General features: G+C 33.9%; 4 protein-coding genes across 7 annotated transcripts in view; 2 read left to right on the forward strand and 2 right to left on the reverse strand.

The window, feature by feature from the left end:
* LOC124354792 overlaps nt 1–24,649 on the reverse strand; it is a 170,007-nt gene that overhangs the window by 28,644 nt on the left and 116,714 nt on the right. The gene's annotated exons all lie outside the window — the stretch shown is intronic.
* Nucleotides 1,728–24,282, forward strand: LOC124354793. Of its 2 annotated transcripts, XM_046805507.1 has the most exons (5): nt 1,728–2,082; nt 13,070–13,252; nt 19,879–20,050; nt 20,705–20,860; nt 23,703–24,282. In XM_046805507.1, exons 1-5 carry the CDS (start codon nt 1,743–1,745, stop codon nt 24,160–24,162), a joined length of 1,311 nt encoding a protein of 436 aa, XP_046661463.1. In that variant the 5' UTR covers nt 1,728–1,742; the 3' UTR covers nt 24,163–24,282. The 2 variants fall into 2 exon arrangements, with proteins under 2 accessions (XP_046661463.1, XP_046661464.1); XM_046805508.1 differs by lacking the exon at nt 23,703–24,282 and having other exon boundaries at nt 20,705–20,867.
* Nucleotides 12,372–15,493, reverse strand: LOC124354795. The gene is made up of 2 exons (XM_046805511.1): nt 15,475–15,493; nt 12,372–14,930 (listed from the first exon to the last, which is right to left on the reverse strand). Exons 1-2 carry the CDS (start codon nt 15,476–15,478, stop codon nt 14,200–14,202), a joined length of 735 nt encoding a protein of 244 aa, XP_046661467.1. The 5' UTR covers nt 15,479–15,493; the 3' UTR covers nt 12,372–14,199.
* Nucleotides 15,717–17,524, forward strand: LOC124354796. The gene is made up of 2 exons (XM_046805512.1): nt 15,717–15,868; nt 16,587–17,524. The coding sequence occupies exon 2, from the start codon at nt 16,901–16,903 to the stop codon at nt 17,342–17,344; it is 444 nt and encodes a 147-aa protein (XP_046661468.1). The 5' UTR covers nt 15,717–15,868; nt 16,587–16,900; the 3' UTR covers nt 17,345–17,524.

A 24,649-nucleotide genomic window follows, 5' to 3' on the forward strand; every position in this document is an offset into this window, starting at 1 on the left:
AATGGAGTACGATAAAGTGCACATGGAATTACGATTTCCTACACAGAAGCAATGGCTTGAGCATGCATACATAGATAAAATGTGACAGTCACGAGGAGTTATGTGGCGGGGACATCGTGGTCACCGTGTCTGAGGACATCCCACGGGCGGTCCGCCGTCTGTCGCTCAGATGTGACAGGAACAGGGGTCCAGGTCGTCATGTGGTGGTGTCGCGGCACACGTAAACTGATACAACACCCGGGTGGTAAATCCACTTGTCATGACAGAGGCCTTCGCGTCGTGGTGACCTTTTGCTAATAAAATTCCCGTTTCCACCACAAATACTTGTGATGTATTTCTGTGGACACACACAAACCTGTAGAACGTGTTTGAGGACGATCTGTTCGAAAGACTCTCCGACAAAGCCATAGTTTTAACTGTTAGGTGAAATGCAAGACGGAACAACAGAGAAATGATTATCATTGGATTTATAGATACTATGAGGGGCTAATAGTTCTCCCACCAACAATACTTGTGTAATTTGGGATTCAGGTGGAATAAAAGACACAATTGTTGTAACATCTTACTATCTATTCTATCCTGGCTTATTTCCTTATATTATTTTTGCCTAACTTTTTCTTCAATTCTCTTAAATTCATAAACAGTTTAATAGTTGAATTAGAAAGCTGGATAGCTTTGTTATTCGAATTATGCGAAAACACTACAAATTCCAAACGTATTTGCGACTTGGATATGGAATACAACTTACATAATCATATTTAGTACGTAAAATTTGACTACTTCATGATCACTATTTACAAAATTTATTTATATTTATAACAATGAGTAACTAAAATGAGCTACATGAGCTACTCATGTATTTATTTATGAGTAGCAATGAGCCTAGATGATGGCTTTATCCGCTTGTTAGTATTCCCTCCCTCCCCCCCCCCTTTACACTACTTGTTGGACCTCTACAAACCACAACAATATTGAAATAGTGCAGGACTTGACTTGACATTTGGTATACATGTATTTGATATTTTATTCAGAAAATGTTTCAAGAATTAACATTTGGAATATTAAAAGGAGGGACGGACATGTTTGGCTTTTGGCATATTGTCAAAACTGAACAAAACAAACTATTTTAATACCAGTCGTTTACTCATACAACAGAAACTACTCCTTTAGTTTGGATACAAGCATCAACATCGAATTTGATTATAGGTTGCCAAAGTGTATGATTGATGAGGTGTATACTAGGTTAAGTAACGCAAAACCCTTCGTCTCTAAGCGCAATAAACAAGCAAAACATATTTTTAATTTACATTTGAGCAGCATTACGGTTTACTTCTGTTGAATCACAAATGTATGTGTAGTCAACAAAAGGAAATCTAAAGTGTTAATGCGTCTGGGCCTAGAAGGGAATATCGTAGAAAAAACCTCAACTATTTTGTCACTCAAACATTTTGTGGAGACCCTGCCAATTTTAGCGCCTGAACACGATTATGAGGCAATAACGAGGCTAACCAAGTCGCGGACCTGTGCGAGATTTGAACGACCGTGCAGACAGGAGGCGCGTACTGTCCGTGTCGTAGGTCTCCCCCTGCCACATTCCGTTTGACAACGATATTGCTTTTGAACATAATACCAATTATTTGGGAAACCTCAACAGCTCTGGAAACTCTAAGAATTGTTTTAGGGCAACGAGAGCACTTCGGTTTATTTCCATAATCGAACGAGTACTATAACACCAAAATTGAATGACTTCAGATAGAGTCTACCTAGATGATGGCTTAATCCGCTTGTTAGTATCTGCAATACGAGGCGGGACAATACTCCCCGTGGTGAGATATCTCGCGATTATACAGCAGCCCTTGGCGAATCGGTTTGCCCGTCAGACCGGGGGCCGCATGTGGCCGGAGCCAGCAGCTAGCGTGACTAATGGAGTGTTTGTGGGGACAAAAGCACCTGCGGGTCTGCGCCTCGCTCAGTTGCCCCGCAGTCAGTACCGCAGACGGTCAGGTAGAGGTGAGATGGCCGCCTCCACACTCTCGCAGATCGTCGCCCTCGCGCTCCTTCCTCTGCTTGCCGCAGTCGCCGGTGAGTGATAACCATTACTCTTCATTATTATAACAAGCTTTATGTTCGTTTGGTGAGCCATACTTGTACATCAAATCAAAATAAAGGAAACAAATTATGGGTTGAATTTTCTAAATATTTATGTCGCTCCCTTTTATTGACATAAATGATTCAATAAGTGAGTACTTACAGTTGTTTACGGATATTTATTTTAATTTTTTGGGGGAAAAGGTCGCTTCAACTGATTTTTCAACAAAATTATTATTTCATGCTTAATGTTCTATTGATGAATGCTTCCAGATTAACTCTTAATAATAGTGGAAATAATCGGCAGAACACAAGTGTATATATTACGTGTTTTTGGTATTTCACTTAAATTACAAGAACTAATATTTATTTCACTTTCTATAGAAATGTAGATAGACGTGAAAGCAACTTCCAACAGTGTATTAATGCTTTTAGTATGACATTTATAGGCTTACTGATCAAGCCAGAGTTTGGAGAGAAAATAATCACTCAAACTTGTTCACCACAAAAATAGCCAATTTAAGACGCTCAGTTATGCACAAGTCTAAAGAGAAACAATTTATAGAATTAATTTCATTTACTTAATTAATAAAAATTCATTACATCAATTAGTGTAAGGCCCTGAATCAGGTAATTCAACTTATCGAGTTGACTTTTATCTCAAACAAGTAGTCTACACTATGCTCGCATGTTAGATGTATGCTTCTTTAATAAACCCTGTCACACTCCCCATAACTATTACCGTAACTTGACACCTGAACCTCTCATGTTGTTAATGTGTTTCAGCATTTTCTTGTTACTTATTGTCATTAAACTAAAATATCAACTTTTTCGAATTTATATGCATTCTATATGCCACTATAATATACTGAATTATATGCTTTATAAATTAGCAATCCGCTTTATGCTATTAATTATGCTTATGTTTTTTATTTATTGACATAACAAACATAGATGCAAATCACTGCATAGATGCATTAACTAAGGAATTGAACTGAAGTAAACATGTGTATGTTGTAACTGAAACTTTTTAAATTACGTTCTGTAATTACGTTATAAAAATTACTTTAGATTATAAAATATAACAAATGGTACACACAATAAACACTAAGTTTGATCTATAAAAAAACACTAAACAATTACACCTAAACAGTTAAAACATGGAGTACGCAACTTTAAACAAACAACACAAATCTACATTACATTAAAGCATTGTAACTGGAAAATCGGAGTTTGCATAGAATTGTACTACTGAAGCTAAATAATTAAAAATTTGAAAAGTGTTAACTGAGATCTTCAACTGACTATAAAATTACTAAGAAAATTATAAATATATGCAAAAAGAAACGGTTTAGTTATTTGGCTATGTATTTAAATGCATATCAACGGATCCATAGTATTCACAGATAATGAACCACCCCACATGAATTTAATAATGTAATCAAATGGCGAGTTTGAAATATCAAGCTTGACCAAGCTGTTAAATAATTACAGGAGATTTACGTGCATCACGTACTATACGTACAAATCAACGTTGATTAAAATTCAACAAACTGCACAAAAACACTTATCACATTGTCAGGTTTTGATCAGCCTGATCGAAGATTTTCACTTGAGCGATGATTAGGATGTTGACGTTCTTCTTAATTTACAAAGAAAGTGTATTTTGTGTGCTCATTGCAAATTAATGTTCGTTCTACCTCGGATCAAACCTCTTCCCCTGTTCCTCTCAAATACTCAACAAACCGTAGAAGAGCAATTAATATAGATCGTAGACAAGATGCCTAAAACCACATAACACGCTTTGAAAACTTATAAGGCGTACTTTGTAATTAATATGAAGCAACTTAAAATTTAACTTCAGGGTAATCATGTGCGAGTTAAGAAAGCATTTAAATTAGCGTGGGCGAGTATCAATGAAATAATTAAACCACAATATATTTTAAAAAGTGCTAAACTAATAAAGTTTTCTGTTTTATCTTAATATTCCAGTGTTACAGATAGTTTCACTTGTACAGCTAAATCCCTGGTTTTGTTCACATACTGCTAAAATGTGGTGTTGTAACAAGTTACTCTACATTCACAAATTACGTAATAATTAAGTTCTGTATGAAGACTTAATGAAGCAGTGCCATGACAGTTAAGATTGCATTTTTCAATCTTACATAGAAACTAAAAAAAAATAATCTAAATGTGGTAATGATGGATATTAAAATGAGAGAAAGCATTTTTAACTTGTAATTCCCTGAATATAAAATACAAAAAGTTTAAAATGCTGGAATTCCCTTATCATAAATGCTTATCCTTGACTTTTCATTAAATTGCATACTGTTTGCAGGAGTTCCTTCTTGTGATAAATAGTTTATCGGTTGTACTTTCGCAAGTAGAATTTAGCAACTCACGGGGTGACTTGCAGCTGTGAATAAAGCCGCACAATGAACAACTGCCTATAACACTTTTATTGTATGAGACAATTCGTCTTAACTCTATATCTCTCAGAATATCTTAAAGAACTGCTTTGTTTTGTGGGCTGTGTTAACTTTTTGTTAATAACATCAAAACGATTATCTCTTGTCCCATAATTTACATTACGTTGACATCATTTTATATATATTCTATAAATTCTCAGTAAACAAAAGTCAAAGTGTGTTCACAACTTGCGTACATTAAAATTATTACTTTCTACTTTCAAATCCATAAATATAAAACATAAACATTTTAAAAATGATTCAATGTTTTATTTTGATGTTTGTATTCATAAATATTTTAAACAATAATCACAACAAATTAGATCATGTTAACGTCCAAAGAGCGCGTTTATATAAAATAACAATAAATAGAAACTCATTGGGCAATAGTATTTGACACTAATTATATATCGCGTGCGAGTTTGTACCATTTTTAATCATTAATGTCAGATAGTAAAATTAAAAATTACTCAAATTCTACAAAATGTCCAATAAGTTGTGTAAAACCGATTACAGTTGAACTGGTTGGTGAAACAAGTTAAAATAATCTTAAATGAGTTCAAACTAAAATGAGCAATCTAGCAAAATTAATTAAACACTTTGTTAAAGAAAACGCTGACAAATACACTGGACTTGCAGATAGCATCCGTTTTCCAACATTATGTCACATGGTTACCATCGAGACTCCTCATCCAAATATTTTAGTTAAAAATTCACGTTGTATGCTCATTATAGGTAATTATGAACTTACATCAAGAAACTCGTGTTTCAGTCTTTTCCTCTCACACCTTTGTTTCAGTTTATACCCGTAAAAACAATTGTAGGAGGCACTAGCTCTGTGTATTGTATAATAAATACAGAAGATACGTTTGTTTTTATTATGACACTCTTACTAGTGTTATTGTTTGTTAGTTATACTGTATTTAACACTATTCAAACCCATGTGTGGTTACCAATGTAACAATAGCTTACAAAAATTCAAGTTCAACTTTCAGTTCGGATATTAGGTAATAAACCGATTGATGACATATTGTAATATATCAACATATAACGATGGAAAATGTCCGAAATCCTATTATTCTTTCAAACCTGCTACAATCAATATCAAACTTTAAACAACGAACAAACGACTAATAATTGGATTCTTAATATTCGAGTTACGCCTTTGATTATACTAGTTATACAACTAGTATAATACAAAGGTTATACCTGATGTTTGTGTAATTTATATCAAATAAATTAAAGAAAAGGAATTGATGGAAAATTTTTAGATAAATGTATCTTGCCTGGCCATTAAAAACCTCATACGTATTCATAATCATACATTACGAATGTAATATGAAAAATTAAAGAACATTATTTGTTCAACTGTTCTAAAATAAAGGATCCAACTGCTTTGTAGTTCTGGACATACATTTGTCGCTAAAAATCAGGCAGTGCACAATAGAACACCACTTCCGCAAGAAATGTGGAAAGCACATACCAGCGCGTAATTATACCGTAAGAGCGGAGTGGCCGGGTCGCGTGTGTCACTCTCCCTGGACTCTTCCTCAAGACAAAACACGGCTGTCGTATAACACTTTCGGTAGTTAGTGTCACATTGTGCGCCTGCCGACACTCCTGTGCGCGGGGGCGCATGCTGAGCGAGTTGCGCAACTCGTGACCAATGTGCGCGCCACGCCAGTTACTCGCGCCGTTTACTCCATCTGCTCTCAATCGACTGTCCCTAAAGTTCATTATAGGTCGGTTCTTTCACTGTTGCGACTCAATGGTTGACACCTAATCGAAGTCATTTTTACTCCTTTCTGGCCGACTTTCATAATGAATGAACGTGTTAACTGACCGTATACAACGGATTTCGGGTTTCTAGTATGTAGATGGAGTATACAAAATGTGTTGTACTTGAAACGAACTAAACATGGCAAGAATTAGCAAACATCTCATCAGCATCAGTTTAACTCTCGCTATGCGTTCAATCTCGAATACCGAGTAATCCCCCCCCCCCCCACAATATACAGAAAACAGTTCTTGAAATTCGTTTACAGAGGGAACCTTTGGTGAATTGAAAACACAAATCCGTTTTTACATCATACAAGCAGCCACCCACATCCTCACAGGCAACTTCATTTTGAAAGTACGCAACGAACATGTGCTTGTTGAACAACATTACAAACAATCCGACGATAAGTGACAGTCACTTTACGATATTCTAATCTCCTGATCCATTTTAGATTTGGATTTAAAGAGCACTTTTGGGGACTGAAGTCGGAAAGTGAAACGGTTAATGAAAGAACCTGTAAACTAATTTGCATTTCACTTCATTATTCTGCGACTCCAACAATTTTCAGTAACAAACAATTGTACTATTTTAGCCCAGTATGAAGGGATCCTAAAGCCGAAGTCCTTAGCTTTTCAGCTAACGCACTAACGATGTATGAGAATGGACGAGGACTCTATGTAATTTTGAAACCGATTTAGACATATTTTAGGCACATATTATTACAGTGATAAAATTATCAGTTAAAGGTGTATTTTACTAATGCTTCTAGTTTTATTAACTGGATAACCTCTGTGATGAATAGTGAATATAGAAAAGGTTTAAATAACAAGTTTTGTTACTTTTAAGCTTACTCCATGCTTTAAAGCTATACACTTAACGAAATTTAAAATGGTACGAGTAATTAAACTAATTAACATTTTATTGTGTTGTCAAATTATAATGTTTACAACGACAGTTGATTACAAAAACACGTTTACTTTCTGCTAATTAAGCAAAAAAGGGAAGTTTTGTGAAGCGTAGCCCGGAGGGATTTTCGAAATGGGAATATGCCGATAACAAGGGACCCTAAGAATGTCCATGTAAAATTTCAATACAATCGGGCCAGTAGTTTTTACGTGATTGAGTAACACAGACGAACGAAAACACACACACACACACACACACACACACACACACACACACACACACACACACACACACACCATTAGATTTTTATGCGAGTATAGGCCTACCTCATTGTTGCCAATTCTGTTATTTAATCTTGATCAGATTAGGTGAAGTAAAATGATATCATCAACAAAGTAACTGTATTGGAAAGTGGTCCACACATAACCGAAAAGTAGTCCAAACATTTGCCAGATATATATATATATATATATATATATATATATATATATATATATATTGGGACAAATTTTCACAAATATAACTTATTGCTCCATAAAGCAGCATGTATCGTATATACACAATTCAGTAGCTGTAATACAAATATGCAGTAAGATATTTACTACCCTTTTTTTGTTTCACATATCATCGTTACAGTATTAATTTATACGAGATTAAAATACTGCAGTACTTAAAAATCAACGTGTTCTATTAAACCATGAGCTCAACTACTAAGTTTGTTACAATAACAAGGTACTGTCGATTCAAAAGCACATCCTATAAAGGGATTGTGTGATCAGCACGACTTCCAAGTCTAAACAGCTTTCCCTCTATAACAGAATGTTTTCAAAGCTACTTGAAATAAAACTTATAAATATTGAACCGCAATTTTAAAACGACTATATTTCTATTATAAAAAATTACAAGGATTGTATTTAAAAAAAAAAAATATATACTCTAATATACTATTGTGTACAACGCACTGAATCTGTCTATGTATTTTCGAAATAACATTCACAAAAACGTCTGCTTCGATATAAACAACTGCACTTTCAAATCGGTATTAATACTTATTTAAGCACTCTCTATATACTGAACCCCGAAAGCTAACGTACAACAATTTAATGAAACAGTTCAGAATATACTAAAAGCGCAGGAAACACAATGCGGTGACTAAGTGCACGGTGTGAAGAAGGAAGAAGTGAGGACATGTACCGCAGGCCGCAGGAAGGAAGGAAGGCAGAGGTCAACGAACAACGACCGAGTACGTGATCTCTGTGCCGGAGTACGTACACTTGCTGTCGCTCTCCATCCTTGGCGTCGGCCGGTGACATGCGGTGCGGTGCGGCGGGCACGTGTCAGTCAGACAGGCCAGGAGAAACGGGGTTCACTGGACAAAATCTGTTATCCGTGCATCCAGATTATCCGAACTGACGTAGCAGCAAACGGGCTAGGTACGGAAAACATCGGATACTCGTAATAATCTAATTAACAGCACGAAAATCACAATTAAAACAGTCTAAATTGGCCATTCAGTCAAGTTTCTTCTAACAATATGCTTCTAAGCAACGGTAGAATCAACTTCATTGGAGTAGCGAATCTGGCCCAAAAAGGCATAGTGGCGTTAGGAGGTCGCGCTCAAAACCCTATACTATTTTCACGAATAAACGTAAATTTACCTCTGCTGCCGAGTTACGCTACACACTGTTATAGGAATATAACAAGTAAGCTGGATTTGACGGAATCTGGAACCGGTTTCTACTGTAATATCTACTGTTTTGTGAAGGATACAAACTTAAAGAATCCTCTACTGAACTGGTCAGAATGGATTGTAACACAGTACCACAAAAAGCACTGCTTATTTTTCCCAAAATGAAAGTAAATTCTGTGGGGTTAAGACCATTATATAGAATCAAGGAACTAGAAAGCCTCTTGACTATCCTAGTACACATGCTCTTGGCAATAATTATCTTAACTATTCATATCAACCCAATACACACGCTCTAGATAAGTATAAACTTAACACAACATTTATTCTTTGACAACTATTATCAATCCAGTATAAATTTGTTGACAGCTATGAACGGTATCGGGTTGAAATTAGCATTTCGTCAACAACTTTATTCAAATCTTCATAGGCTTTGTCTATATTACTATTAACAAAATCGCAACATCTTATACTGATAGGAATGATTCCGCATTCTTCGATGGACAACGGTTTCTGAACGTTTTTCAGCCAAGATTGTCATTGCTTTGTTGAAGGCGAACTCTGTTAAAACCACAGACTAAAATTATTTGACAATAGCACAAATCAGGGTTGTCAGTTCACTCGACTTTAAATATTCAGTCTATATCATTTTTCTGATTTAGCGAATGCGTCAATTCATCGCAAGGCGTGTTATACATTCACTCTCTTTCCTACCAAGTAAAGATAACCTCTTATCGATATGGTTCCAAAGATAAGTCCATAGTTTTATGCAGTAATTTCATTTTATACCATTGAGATTCAGTGGTACTATTTCTCTGGACTCTCATCTTGCTGATTACATCCTTAAGTGTACAAGTAGGAACATCACTTAATAATTGACCCACCACACAAGTCTCTGAGCTTTCCTTTCCGTGGCGCAAGTTTATATAGGTAACTTTGTGTTATACAGCCGACAGGAGACGGTACACACGTTGAAGGGGTTCTGTGTATACAGTATTATACTACCTTTGTTTGTATCCCTTTGATTCCAATTGTGTAACAGAGCCTCGGCTAACCACATGCACTGTCTCTTGTCTATTCATTACACAGCTCTTCACCACTTCCATTCATTACCTACACGCAGATGTTCACCACAAAGACACACGAGACATATACGCACGCACTACACAAGGCGATGGCGCCTAATTTCTAATGTAGCAACCATTAGTATCGACACCGATAAAAAGTACATTCCTAATACAACTGGAGAACTCCATCATCAGTTTTTATGTAAGCAGTACAATGTAAGAACAAAGACCGAAACACCTCTATAATTATCCGTCCATATCTATTATTCTATATACAAATACTCACGGCAACGCTATAACTGTTAATGTGCCTTTGCTTGTTTTCCTATCCTATCAATTCCAAATTGTACAAAGACATTTTAACATATTCAGTGGTAAAACAAAACTGCATCTCACTCAAACGCAGGAGAAATTATAAGGAAGTAAAAAAGTTGCCCGTATCATTATCATACACATCTGAAGTTTCGAAATTGTTGAAATCATAAGACGGTCTTCTATCTACATCTCTATACAATTCTCATATTAGCTGGTACCGTCTTGTTGTTTGAGTTACTGCAGATTCGCAAAGTCAAATAAATAATCGAAATTCCCTTAGGAAAAAAAAACAACATTACACAACTTGACCAGATTCCTTAACTCTTACCGACGCAGAAGTAAATACAAACATTCTTGAACGCGAGTGCAGACACTCGGTGAGTACCAACGGCCGTCGACAACCTGTCGTGGTTCCCGCCCGCACGCTTCGTTGACTGCACTAAATGATTTGTCGGCACCACCAACTCGCGTTCTCACACACTCATCCCGCCACGCAGGTGACTCTCAAGACGTATCTCAACCCGAGTGCACTCGATTGAGTTCATCACTTCTTGTTTCCTGTGTTCAAATGAAACCTCTTTCCAATTTCGAAACGGCCAAGAAAGGAACAAAACTTCCATCACGTTTACTGTCTGCACCTCCTCGGTTATCTGTATAGATACGTTTGTTCTTCCTGTTTGTTCTGCGCGAGCCTTCTTGTCTTCTCGCATTATGTTTGTCCTCACCGTATCTGTAACTGTTTCAGCAGCTATCTGCACGACAAACTTTCTTTTCAACTGAGTCAATTGTGTGCATGCTGCTTTTCCTCCAAGTTATGCACAGTGATGCTCTTCGTTTCTAGAAGCATTCTAATTCACTTTAACGTAGTAATTTATACTTGTCATAGTGTAACATCTGCATAAAATACTATTTTAAAACGTTATTAAAAATTTTTGTTACGGCTCAGTCAGAAGTAGATCTGTTATGTTACAACTGGAATTTATTCCTACTTCTAAACGATATCTCAAAAACCGTTTGAGTAAAAAATTTTTTATTACAATCAGTTTAGAAATTGTATAAAAATTCCAGAACATTTTATGTTTTCTCTAGGTTCTTAAATCACTAAGTTGTGAAATTCAAAAAGTTTAAACGGTTGCCATATTGTAAATAAATGGTATACAAAGGCGGTCAATGAACTTAGCTGTTATATAATATGTACAATACATTTTTGTACCAAGTTTTGACTGGTTTTGTGTTTCTTTGGACAGTTATCATTTCCAAAAGCTGCATGTTGTAGGGGTTGATTTTAGGCTCTAGGGGTCACGTTTGGTGAAGCTACATTTTCCGTAAGTGCTACCATGAGGACAACTGCAATATTGTGTATAAGTTCTATCTAATATTGAATATCATTTTTATATAATCTAATACAGAATTAGATTAAATAAATCAAATAAATATCAAGGATACAAAATAAATGTTTTATAATGATATAGTAATGAAAAATTTCTATTTTTACATAAAATTGTACACAATATATTCCGTCAAGATTACATTTTCGTGTCTAAATTCCAATTATGCAACATTTTATCCGATACATCACACAATATAGAACATTCAGCACTAAATCGTTTAAACCACTTTAGTTAATTTTTACACTTGCTGACATCTCTAAGCACTTGCTGTTAGCAAGAGTTCAGAGCATGTTTCCAAACATTTGCCTGTGGTTATGAAAGCATGCACAAGAGATTACTAATGAGTCTGTGGAAGGAGAGAAGACCTAATAGTCGTTGAGGCATTCAACCCATTCATCATATCGCTTATATTACAGTGTATGGTAGAACAGCAAGCACACTGCGTAACTAACAACTCTCCTCTTCTCTAAATCTGATTTTCTCTCCCTGATTCCACTGCTAATTATTTAAATTGACTTTCCTAAACATAGAGTTATTAATATAGTATGTCTCTGTATTATTGATAAAATGTCATTGTCTTGCTTAATCCTCTATCTTTGCTTAAAGAGAGAAGAAACTAATAACACAGTAAATGGCATACAAATAATTTCTAATTAAATAAAAGAAACATAGATTTTAAATAAATAATTATTATTCATATACTTAAATAAATGAAAACATGTTACAATCAGCCCGTAAAATTGTTGTTTCTTACAATAAAAGGATGACAAATTTAAAAACAACTTCTATGACATATTTGAAGTAAAAAGTCAAAACAACCGATGGTCAAAAATCCACATTTTCATATGTCTTGATTGCCACAAACTAAAACTGGTGAAGAATCTTTAATCTCAGGTCATAAATGTATCTGCAGATTTAATTATGATTGCAAAATAGTTTAAATGCTTTTCCTTTGTTCTAAGTTTGACTTAAATAGTCAAATCAACTACTACAAACTATCTGAAAGAAATGTAATTCAAAACATGTCTAGGAAATATTTTACTAATGGTTTCTATGCAAAAACTTTAGAATTATCAGTTTTTTTCAATACCAAATTTCATCTCATCTGCTTTAAATAACCTACAGATGAATAAATGAAATGAGTAACTAAAAATAAATATTTAAAGTTTTCGACTAATTCTATAATTTTAAAATTTCTATATAACTATAAATTCCCTAAATAACTATAAACCTACAAAACTGCAAGTAGTGTGATTGATAATTCTGATGCATTCAGTTGGAACATTGTTTGAAAAACAGTTCCTCAATGTATAAAAAGAAATAATAATAAATTTGTTTCTAAGTGTAAATCGTCCTATTTATTGCAGGCCAGAGAATCACAACAATACAGCTGGATGGAACGCAGTACTTCATTAGCAGGATGAACCCCTACTCTCCAGAGCTCAACTACTTCCTGGCCTACCAGTACTGTCGCTCCATCGGCCTGCAGTTGGCCAGCTTCGAGACCAAGGAGAAGGCAGACGCCATCATGCAGTACCTGATAAATGCTGGTAAGTCAAGCAAGTAATCGTTGCTAAAACTGTGTTGTGTAACAACCCATGTATATAGTTAAATTTGTTTTTTTGTGATGGAAGGATATTGAAGGTAACGGAATTTCTTCTTGGTGGTAATGTCTGAAAATAATCCATGTCAAAGAAGATTTTTATAATTTTATCTTCTATATGGCCACAAATTGATATTATTGATAATAACCATTGACTGCTTGTGTTTGTTTTCTACATGTATTAAAGGTAAGTCTACCTATCAGCAGCTTTAATGGTGTAAATGTTGTCTCACAGTTATTATGGAATGTATCACTACATATCTACATAAGAGAAGATTATTTATTACCTACACTAATACTTATCAACTGCACATTAATGTCGATTCTAAATGAGAAAAATGTTGAGAATATGATTCTATGTTAAATACAGAGAAAGAAATGAAATTTTTATGTAAATAAATTTATCATGTTATTAGTTTATATTGAAAAATATACTTTTTGCATGCCTCTGAATGTCTTGGGTACTAACTAGTTCATGAGAGGAGTTTTGACACTAACTGAACATACAAATATCAATTTAAAATCTTACATCTTGTAATATACGAGCGTATGAGTACTTAGGTTTTACAAAAAATATATAGTCACTAAGCCAGTAGATAAAACCTAGACTTTTCAAAACCTTTTTAAAAATAAGTTGTTAGTATAAAACGTGTTTGTAAAATCGATCATGCAAATCTGAGGCTATTCTTGATCAAACCAAAACTAGTGCCTGCAATACACGAGATATCTAAAGCAATACACTTGTCCTATATGTGGCCAGCCAAGTCTCTTCGACAGTATATGTAACATTATTTGTATTTTATCTGTTACTTTATTAGATTTTGATCACAGACATTGATGATAACTAATAAACCAAATTACACAGAGATTGAAATCCGTTCAAACTGAAAACGATCAATAATCAGCAGCATAATATGAGCAAGAATTGCAGAGCACAAGGAGGGAACATATGAGATCGTCTCGTGCAATAGCGGTCTCAAGGTACAGTGACAGAAGGGTCTCCAGCTGTGGTTGGACATTGGACACAAAGTGGTCAGTGAGCCAGCCATACACTGTGGTGAGGAAGGTTGGGTTTCCCTTAAGTCCCGGGAGTGTGTAGTGAACCTGTCCGACTCTTAGCGACCAGTCATCCACTTCGCCTCGGCACACGAACAGAGGCGGTATCGAGATATTCTGCTTCACATTTACTGTGAAACTTACATCCACGCTGTGTATATCGACAGCCGCATCAACACTCCCTGTCTCATACAACTTCCCAAAGATTAGGTCATAGCGATGGTACCTGAAGCGAAGTGGAGGCATTTGAAACTTTGCCACAACTTGAACGTTATCTTCTTCGTTTGTGTAAATGTACGCATCTCCAATTCTGGACATATTTGTAAAGTTCCACATAATCCCACCGTTTGTTTGGAAGATCCCCGAAATACTTTGGTTATAAACCCATCTTGCAAAATGCTTATACAAACCATTAATCAATATTGGACTGTGACTGCTCGATACATGTTTCACTGACTTCAACATCCGATCCACAAATTCATTGAGTTCTTCGGTGTTGGGTACTGTCCGAATCGCGTGTGGTGATATCTTAAAAGGAACCAATTGGAGAAAAGAACCGTCTTTTCCTTCTATTAATAAAACATTGATAATAATTGTTAAACTACTGACAACATATAGAGTACTACAAAACATGATTCAACAAATAAACATAAAAATTCTTCAGTAATATTTTAAATGAACGTAAAGAATGTTAACATCTCTGGTATAAAACTAAAAACAACCCTATATAAATCAAATGTTATATACTAAAATTTATACTCTGTGTTAGTTGAAAATTCAGTAAAATGGTTGATAATGAACAAAGAATTTTTATGTGCAATAAAAGTATCAAAACATAATTGTAACAAAATCAATGTTAAAATCACTGTTATACATTTAAACATTAAACAACTATACATATAATACAACGCATCTAACAATGTTTAATAATACTTATTTAACACACTCACAATCTTCAACATACTAAAATTCAATAAAATGAATTTTTTTGTATGTACAATGTATCCTAAGTATAAATAATAAACCGGCATTACTGTACAAATTACATACGTAAATACACTTACAAAATATAAAATAAAAGAGCAGAAGTTGTGATGGAAAATTAAAACTTACTCATAATCTATTTTAAATGTAAATTGTCCATTTTATCAAATAATCCTCTTTGCTAATGTGATTCAAGTTATATTTAATTTACAGGACACTTAAAACTCTTGCAACCAATCGATAAAACAATATATTCAAGATGATTAAAATTAATAAGGCCTATACCAATAACAAGAGAACACATTCTACAACATTGACAGCACACCAATAATTCTTTGTTTACAATACTCTTATATCATCACACTATCAAGATTGTCAAGATAGTGAATGACTCAACTGTTTCATTAAATTAATAGTAGAAAGAGAAACATTGTCCACAGATACAAACTGTCAGACAGGATTTGCTGCCAAGATACTTTCTTGGTAGCACTCACTTGACAAGTGTATAATTGCCATTTTGTATGTAAGTAAAAACAATTATTTAACAACATGTGTGATCTAAGTAGATAATTATTAAATGTACTGGTGTTTTCATAATAAATATAGTTTAAAGTTGTAAAAATTCAATAAATATAATATGATTGCTTAAAATTGCAATTAGATTTAACGAACAAAAATTAATGATTGTAATTGGTTGTTTGAATGTTTTATGTGCTATTAACCATAAATATTTACTATTGTAATCTGAATACACATTATTTGTTTAAATTAATTTATAATTACATCATGAATTAAATTATTCTTGGATAATTCAATAAGGGGCTCCTTACAATTAATAATGCATTTACCGTTACGAGTATATTAAAATTTAAAAGTTCAATTTCTCAGTTATCTTTTCCTCTATATTTGTCTAGTATTTTAATTTGCTATTTTAAATTTTTATACTCAAATGTCTTAAGGTTAAAATGAACTAAATCATATAAATAAAAATACTGTACGTTGTTACATATTCCATTATTAAAATTGAAAACTAAATTTTACTATCACATAAATTAAGTAATTTTTACGTTTAGGCATACACAATTATTACAAGAAATTACTACAGACATTTAAAAAAATAGGTTTTTGTCTTAGTACTCAAAATAGCAATTTAAAAAATAAATAAGTTTTAAACATGTAACTTTTAATTTAAACATGTCCACTTGCAACATGAATCCACAAGTTTTACTTTTGTTTTGCAGGCAATAGATATCAAAAATGTTGCTCACAGTGATCTGCAATTTTTTGCTAATCAAGTCAGCACTATCAAGCGCGCTGCCGCTCACATACACGGAGGAAATCAATGATATAACAGATCTGGTCCTGGAGAGAACCCGACAGATAGTAAGAAGCCACCAGCAGGAAGTCATTCCGATACAGGACCTTGACATTACATTTAAACCAGGAATTGCCAAGCCCAGCGGTACAATCAAGGCTAGAGATGGTGGCTTCCGGGGACTAGACTCTATTGAACGCGAAGGGAGATGCATTCCTGATCCGCACGGACGACGATGACATGAAACTGGTGGCCCTCATGAGAATGTCTACAATGTCGTACTTTTACAACAACTACAATGTCAATGTCAATGGTACAGCACAGTCTGGCAGCCTCAATGTCATCATCAAAGAGAACCTAGTCAAGATGGACCTCCACCTGACGATGGCAGAGGAATGCACGTTCGAGCTGACCGATCTCAACATCAAGATCGCCAACAATTACACTGTACAGATGTCACTCATGGAGGTCCAGCCAGTCTTCTACCAGGAGCTGATTAACTGGGCATGCGAAACATACCTGACCGTGATCACAGACACAGTGCGCAAGGTTCTGTATGAAAACATCAATCAAGCCCTCCATGACTTGGAGATTTGCCATTTCATTGTGTCGCCCAATGGCTTGGCTGACCTCTTGCCAAAGAAACGTTTGGATTTACCCTTCTTCTCATTTAACTTGAATTGACAATAATGTAAGAATTTGTTATCTTTATTGAAAGACATTAATTTGTTTTTATAATATATTTATGAAAATTAATGTTTACATCTAAGATATTGTACTATTTTGAATTATTCATATCTTTTACATTCTTAAACACAAAGTTAAATACTGTAATTCTTGAATTAAACATATCATAAAACTACATACATTGTTATTCCCAATACTTACAATCATAACATATAATTGGTTTTTGGTACTTCCTTTGTTTTTGGTACGGACATAACTCTTGTATATTTATTGACAATTATATATGTTACCCTTAGATTCATTGTTATCAAATAAATATAAAATTCTATAGTAGTCGTGGACTTTTTTTAACATTAGAATAGTAAGTAGTAATTAATAATGCTGAGTACCACAGTAAGATTATGAATATAAAATTGACACCATAAATAAACTCCAAAGGAATACTCTAGAAGTAAGTAATGAAGCTAATACAAGAATTAAGGGCATTCAAGAAATGTTGTCACTAAAATTCAGTTTATTAAAAGGGAGAAACATGTTTCACATCCGAATCAATAATGTACTGTCCATTGTTAACAAGGTGAGTGATAAATGAAAGATTCTCTGTGACTTTTAAAATTAACACTAAGATCGCCACCTGAAATGCCCTTAACATCTCTATGATAATGTAAAATACCTAATCATAATGGAATTGACAATTTCTCAGCATATCAATATTCCATTACTATATGATTATAAAAATGATAAATACTCATCTTTGTGTTTGAAATATAGGCAAAATACTACAGGTAATATTTTAAGCAGTAGATATTAGATCATGTTGGTCTCCCTGTAAAGGGCTTGGCTCATGTTCCTAAAGGATGAAAAGCCTGGTAAGAAGATCAGTAAATCATTTTCTTAAGCATATCTCTAAAGCTGTACTGGAGTGTTCAAACAAACTTTTGCTCAGAGGGTCAGAAGACTAGTCACCTGGAAATAGGTTATTGGCTCAGATATAATAGAAGACAAATTTTAAGTATCTACAAAATTTTACTACTACATACATAATGACAGGCCTGTATTTAGAGTTGTTCCAATGTAAGAGGTAGACTAAAATTTTCTGGAATCGTTACCTACATTAGGCTTTATTGGAGGTGTTGTAGCTGAAGGGAAAATGCAGTTAGCAACAGTCCCATTGAATGTAACAAGCTATCTGCAGTTTCTTTCAATTACTACTGTCGAAAACTGCTAATTGTTTTAACAAAAGACTTTTTATTCATTGGATTTTTAAATGTCATCTTTACAGCAATGAGTGAAGAGTTTTGTGTGAAGGTTATAAAGAAAGTACCATATGTACCTCTCACAATTTTCTTCAAGAATTAGTCATCTTAATTACCAATGTAAACCATGTATACATGATAACTACAACTCTGTATGCTAAAAGGATACAAGTTCAAATCATCATGTAGAAAAAATACATTTACAACATCATTTATATTGTTGTGAATTCACAGCATTTTAAGTTGGTATTGACAATATTACAGTTTCCAGGCAAGATCATCAATATCTGTGCCCATTGATTCAATTGGCATTGTCATTATGCAGTGAAAGTGGAAATGGTACAACCCGCAAGATCATCTTTAATGTTCTTCAACCTTCATAAAAATGATTTTGCTATAAAGCAGTTTCTTTCACTGTATCCTCTTTGTATGCTCTCTTCAGCATCTAAAAGGTGTTTACTGAAGAAAAGCAAAGGATTTTAAATTGGTATATATACTGTTCTAAAGATGACACTTAAAAATCCAATGAATAAGCACATTCCTTTCTCAGAAAGGACCTGTAACTTTTGATGGCACTGATAGGATGGAAAGAAGCAGTAGGTGGACTAATCCTGTCACCAGCAGTGCTGGCAACCGTGTTTAATTTAGATAACAACTCACATGCAAGAATCATTAATCCTATTGTAAGGGATGAGTACGAGAATAATGAGGTGTAACTTTTTACATAGCCAGCTATACTTTTAGCAACATCATTCATTAATATCGCAGTGAACAGTGCCAAAGGTATCTTCAGGTTTTACATGGAGTACAAACACGACTGTTCCAAGATTGTGGGATGTTATACATTACACTTGTATCTGATACGTGTTAAACACTACAACACATAATATAGATGGAGCTAATATAATAATTCATTACAACACACTGAGAAAATCATAGAAGAACGTTTTGTGGTTGGCACATTATAACAATAAAAACTGAGCAAAGCAAAAGAGAAGTGACAACTATAAGAAACATTGTTTTAAAGAGACAACTCTAACACAAAGCAAAAACATTTATTTATATAAATGTTTGATTGTGGGCTTTGATGGAAATATGTTAAAAGTACATTCTTCGCTGCATTAAAAATAACTTTATATGTTGAACTCTTCTTTCCCCACGAATTAATACGTACGAATGGTAAGAATTTTATCACTGACCAAAAACTAAACAGTCATTTCCAATATAGTAGTGCCTTCTTTGGTAAACAAGAACTTTACATTAGTGTGTTTATAGGATACAACAAGTACGATTTTTGGACGTCGGGCAACAGACTCGGGACTGACATGATGATCTGGATGAGCACAGGGTTACCTTTTAATGCCACCTTTGACTACATGCGGCGTTCTGAGAACGAAGAAGAGTATGAGGTGCCGATGGCACGACAACTGAGCGCAGTGGAGCCCAGGTATGTTAGTCACCTGATGATCATTTATTGTCAAGAAACTTTCCTCAGATATTTAATTAATTTACTGATTGCAATATTTATAAAGCTTGTAAAATAAATTACTCAAAGCTAATTTGGATTTTTCCATATAACATGATAATCCATATTAATTAGTTTTATTCGTACTATTGCAAGCACCTCTTCAGGCAAATCAATTCTCTATTTAGAAAGTAAACTGAATACTATTTAGTAAAATATTTTCTAATTATTTCAATGTGAAAATCATAAGTTCTTTATTTACACAAAAAAGAATTATAAAGGCGTCAAAGTAAAAATTTCAATAAAATCTTCAGCTGGTCTATTGCTTTAATGATCAGGTACCCTGGCCCTACAAGCAGTCTGCCTACATGGTCCACTGAGTTAAAAAATTAATAATGTTTACAGCTCTTGTGGAATATTCATTAGATGGAAGCCTCATACTAAAAAATAAACAATAGTTTATTTTCATATAGATGTTATGGAATTGTGTCGAAAAATCTCCTGAATCCTGTATTGGCATTTTTGAACATATTAAGGTTGTTTGGCTACATTTATGAGCAAAATTTTAAATATTTGGAAAAAGCCACACTGAAGAGTTCAGTAAATCATATTTTTCCAATTATTCTGTTCTGACAGGAAAGATAATGACACATCAGATGGCTGCATCCTGCTGCGCTCGCCTGATATGTACTGGGACAAAGACGATTGCACAAAGATTAGGGACTTCATCTGTGAGCAGACACGGTGTTACTACTATAACTACGGCTCCATCCCCGTGTCGCCAGCTCAGGGGTAAGAGGTGAGCTGCACGCCCCCGCCACACCACAGCACGCTTTGTAGCATAGCTCCGCCACACCCTCCCTCCTTCCCTCTCCCTGGCACCACCTTAGACTATTGTCAGTATTGACTGTTAACCAAGTACAGCTAAAAATATTTCACAACAAATTCTATTGCCATCAAATTTTTAGAACCATAAACAATCAATTTGAAATTTGCAGTTATCAATTTATTGCTTCCACTTTATGTACTTTGAAACCTTAAAGAGATATTTAATTTATTAAGTGAAAGAATAAAATTTGTTTATTATTACATAAAGTATTTTAAAAAATGTATTGTTTTGGTCTATGTTGAGTTTGAATTTTTGCTGCACAAAGTTTAGTCTGAATCTATTGAGAATTATGGCAGTTATTGTGTTCACATTATTCCCACAATGTATACAACCTAAAACTTTATGCACCTGCTATCTGAAAATGTTACAAGAGATCAAAAAACTTTAAAACGATTTAGGTCTATATTGGCAATTTGTTGGTTACATTTTTTTAAAGAATAAGAAAGAAAACCATGAAAATAGAAAATTTGTTTTGGGTAAGACTGTTTAGTGAAGTCATAACTTATCCAAGCTATGAGCAAGTACTGTCATATGTATTAGATATCATATAAATCTATCCATTGCAATCACCCTCATAATGGAATTTCTGGGAAATTTTTTGCATTTTCTCTGATCATGACCCTCAGAATCCAGAATTACTACAATGAAACATTTTATATATATATATATATATATAATATATATATATATATATTAAAATTCCTGAAGACGGGTTACTAAATCCCACGAAATAAAGAAGTGAAAAATGGTTCTTTGGTTTCTTCTATTTAACACAGTGGTAATTAATTATACACACACATGCGCACGCGCGCACACACACACACACACACACACACACACACACACTTATATATATATATGTGTGTGTGTGCGCGCGCGCGCTGTGTGTGTGTGTGTGTGTGTGTGTGCGTGCGCGCGTGTGTGTGTGTGTGTGTGTGTGTGTGTGTGTGTGTTGCTTACAGCCAGTCTTAAGCAATAAAAGGTTTCATGATATAATGGTAATTTGCATTTGAGACAATTTTCATCTCAGGTAATTCATAACATAAATCAAAATTGAGACTTTTCTTAAAATTGTCTAGCAATTTCAAGCAACATTATACTCATTATTTTTTTATAACTTTTAATATTCCAAGATGGTGACCTATTAAAGTTATAGAAGTATTCAATTCAACTTCTATAAGTGAATATGTTTACAAGCACAATGTAAGGTTAATTGTAACTGAATCAAGTCCATGTTCTTACAAAATATAAATTTATATGTTTATAAAACTTTTTGCTTGTAAGGTTTTCAAGGTTATGGACTTTCTAAATGTTTGAAAGTGTTACGATTATATTAACATACTAATATTGAGAGTTGTCCCATCAGTGTTATGTGATTTAAACATCTAAACGAATAATGGATCTTCAATTTGATATTTAGAGACGACAGCCAAAAGTGAAATCTATCTTTCTTCCGACTGAGCTGGAAGGAATATTTTGGTATCTCCAGATAGTGGGTGTCCCAAATTTTAATTAGAATACAACGTTACAGGAATAATTTTGAACACAATAACTACCGTAGATCTTAATCTATTTTATGTACGTTATGTTACTATTATGTAATTTTATGTTATTCAGCCATTTAAACTAATGAAAGTAATTTTTTAACTATTGGAAATAAGTTTGGATCTAATAATATAAATAGAGAATTATAACGTTTAACTTTAACCTTTTATGGGGTATGAAATTTTAAAAATATATGCATTCACCGAAGGAAAGTTTTGTACCCATAACGAGAGGAACACTGCACTGTTTTAGTTTTATTTAATTCACATATTTCTTGTATTTTTGAAATGATTTATTATGACTAGTAACTGAGCAGTTGTAGATGTCAGCAACTCTGTTACAGTAAATGACAAATATCAGTCAGCTTCAAAGGTGGAGAGTAAGGCACATTACCTTGATTATACAATGAATTTATAATAATACTCGTATATTATATCCTTTGTTTTAATATATAATAATAATAATAATAATATATGTTTATTGCCATCTTACAAAAATGCATCAGCAAAGACAAATATACACCTAAGTGGTATAGTCTGGAGGCAATATTATTAATCCAACATATAAACATCTTTACCAAAAGTTGCCAAGAATTTCTCTCTTCCACCTATCTTCATACATAATAAATAATATAATTTCATAAATGATACAACAGAATAAACTTAGGTACTAAACAACATCCTGATCAATCCCTATTACAAACTATTTAAAATGGACTGTACAATTGTAAATAAAACTATAACCTATAATATTAGCACCTATCTAGAAAGTTAAAAACATTAAAATATTATACAATTAAAACATTAAAATATTATACAATTAAAAATATTACAATGTTATATAATTTAAAACATTAAAATATTATACAGTTAAAACATCAAAATAAATAAATAATAAAAAATATTTATTTTCATTTTTAGTATAGTAAATAAGAAGAAAGAAATAAGAATAAACAGGAAGAAATGGAAAACTAGAAATTTACTTCATGAATACTAAAAAACTCAGTCAGATCATAAATTGTAGCACTTTTTATCGCACAGGAAAACTATATAATATGCAAAGTACAAACACTCATCTTCTAATTGAAATATAGACATATAAATGCATTTAAGACAACCTACTATTATGAGAAACATTAAAAAATACATAATACTTAAAAACATTATGAAATTCACAAAAAAATTGCTTTAATTGTTTCAGAAACAGAATAAAAGTGACGTCGCCCCCATCACCAACTGCGGCTGTGAGTATAACCCCCACCCCTGCTCCCACCACCACCTCCCCGCCATCGCCACCTTCCACTTTCAGTCCGACAACTAGTGCTGAGCCGGCTGTCGACACGCAGGAGTCTGAAGAAGGCGAGTTCGAGCCAGAACCAGACGACAGCGAAACCGAACACATCGAGAGTACACAAGGCGAGACTGGCCCCAATGACCTGCAGCTGGGAGAACCCGACATGACCACTGAACTCATCAGGTCCAGGTCACAGCACTACGTTAAAAACGCTGAACACGATCGGAACAATGCCTCGCCTGATATACCTGCTGAGTTCCCTTGGACATGGGCCCGGAACATCATGCTAGAAAAAACCGGTGCTGAAAAAGTCGGCTCGGATATAAGTTGTCGGGTGAACGTTTTAAGTGGCATTCTAGAGAGTTAAAAGACTTTTATTTATACTTCTCCTCAATTTAAATTAAGTGTAACTGATATTTAAGTGTACTTTTGTATGACTAAGTATTTATGTACAAAACGGAAAATCAAAATAAATTTTTTTACTGTATTTCACTGTGTTAGTGTTTTATTGAATAACCATTAGAACGTTTTATTCATAAACCTATCAACATTAAGAATTTACAATTCCATTCATAAGTCCTCTGCATTTGATATAAAATATAATTTCTTTTGAAGTTGTGCCATTAATATTTAATATGCTAGTAAAGATGAACAGTTTTGAAGGGCTCAACTCTCATGATGGTATAATGAACCTGAAACTCATGAGCTGTCCCTATGTGTCTTATACAAAAAAAAGGACGCCTGAAGCATTACAGGGTTATTCTCTCTCAGGGTTATTGAAAGAATGAGTGTACATTGTTTATATCCAACTTCACATTAATAGTCTAACCAACTGAGTTACAATCTTCTTAAAT

Source organism: Homalodisca vitripennis, chromosome 2 (assembly GCF_021130785.1).
Source record: "Homalodisca vitripennis isolate AUS2020 chromosome 2, UT_GWSS_2.1, whole genome shotgun sequence".
NCBI lineage: Eukaryota > Metazoa > Arthropoda > Insecta > Hemiptera > Cicadellidae > Homalodisca > Homalodisca vitripennis.

What these genes read in the sequence shown, in the direction of transcription:
- LOC124354793 (XM_046805507.1), top strand. Translation starts at nt 1,743, where the DNA reads ATGACTTCAGATAGAGTCTACCTAGATGATGGCTTAATCCGCTTGTTA. An exon ending in TCTGCTTGCCGCAGTCGCCG is followed by an intron (nt 2,083 to 13,069) that starts GTGAGTGATAAC and finishes TATTTATTGCAG; the next exon opens with GCCAGAGAATCACAACAATA. An exon ending in CTGAGCGCAGTGGAGCCCAG is followed by an intron (nt 20,051 to 20,704) that starts GTATGTTAGTCA and finishes CTGTTCTGACAG; the next exon opens with GAAAGATAATGACACATCAG.
- LOC124354796 (XM_046805512.1), top strand. Translation starts at nt 16,901, where the DNA reads ATGAAACTGGTGGCCCTCATGAGAATGTCTACAATGTCGTACTTTTAC.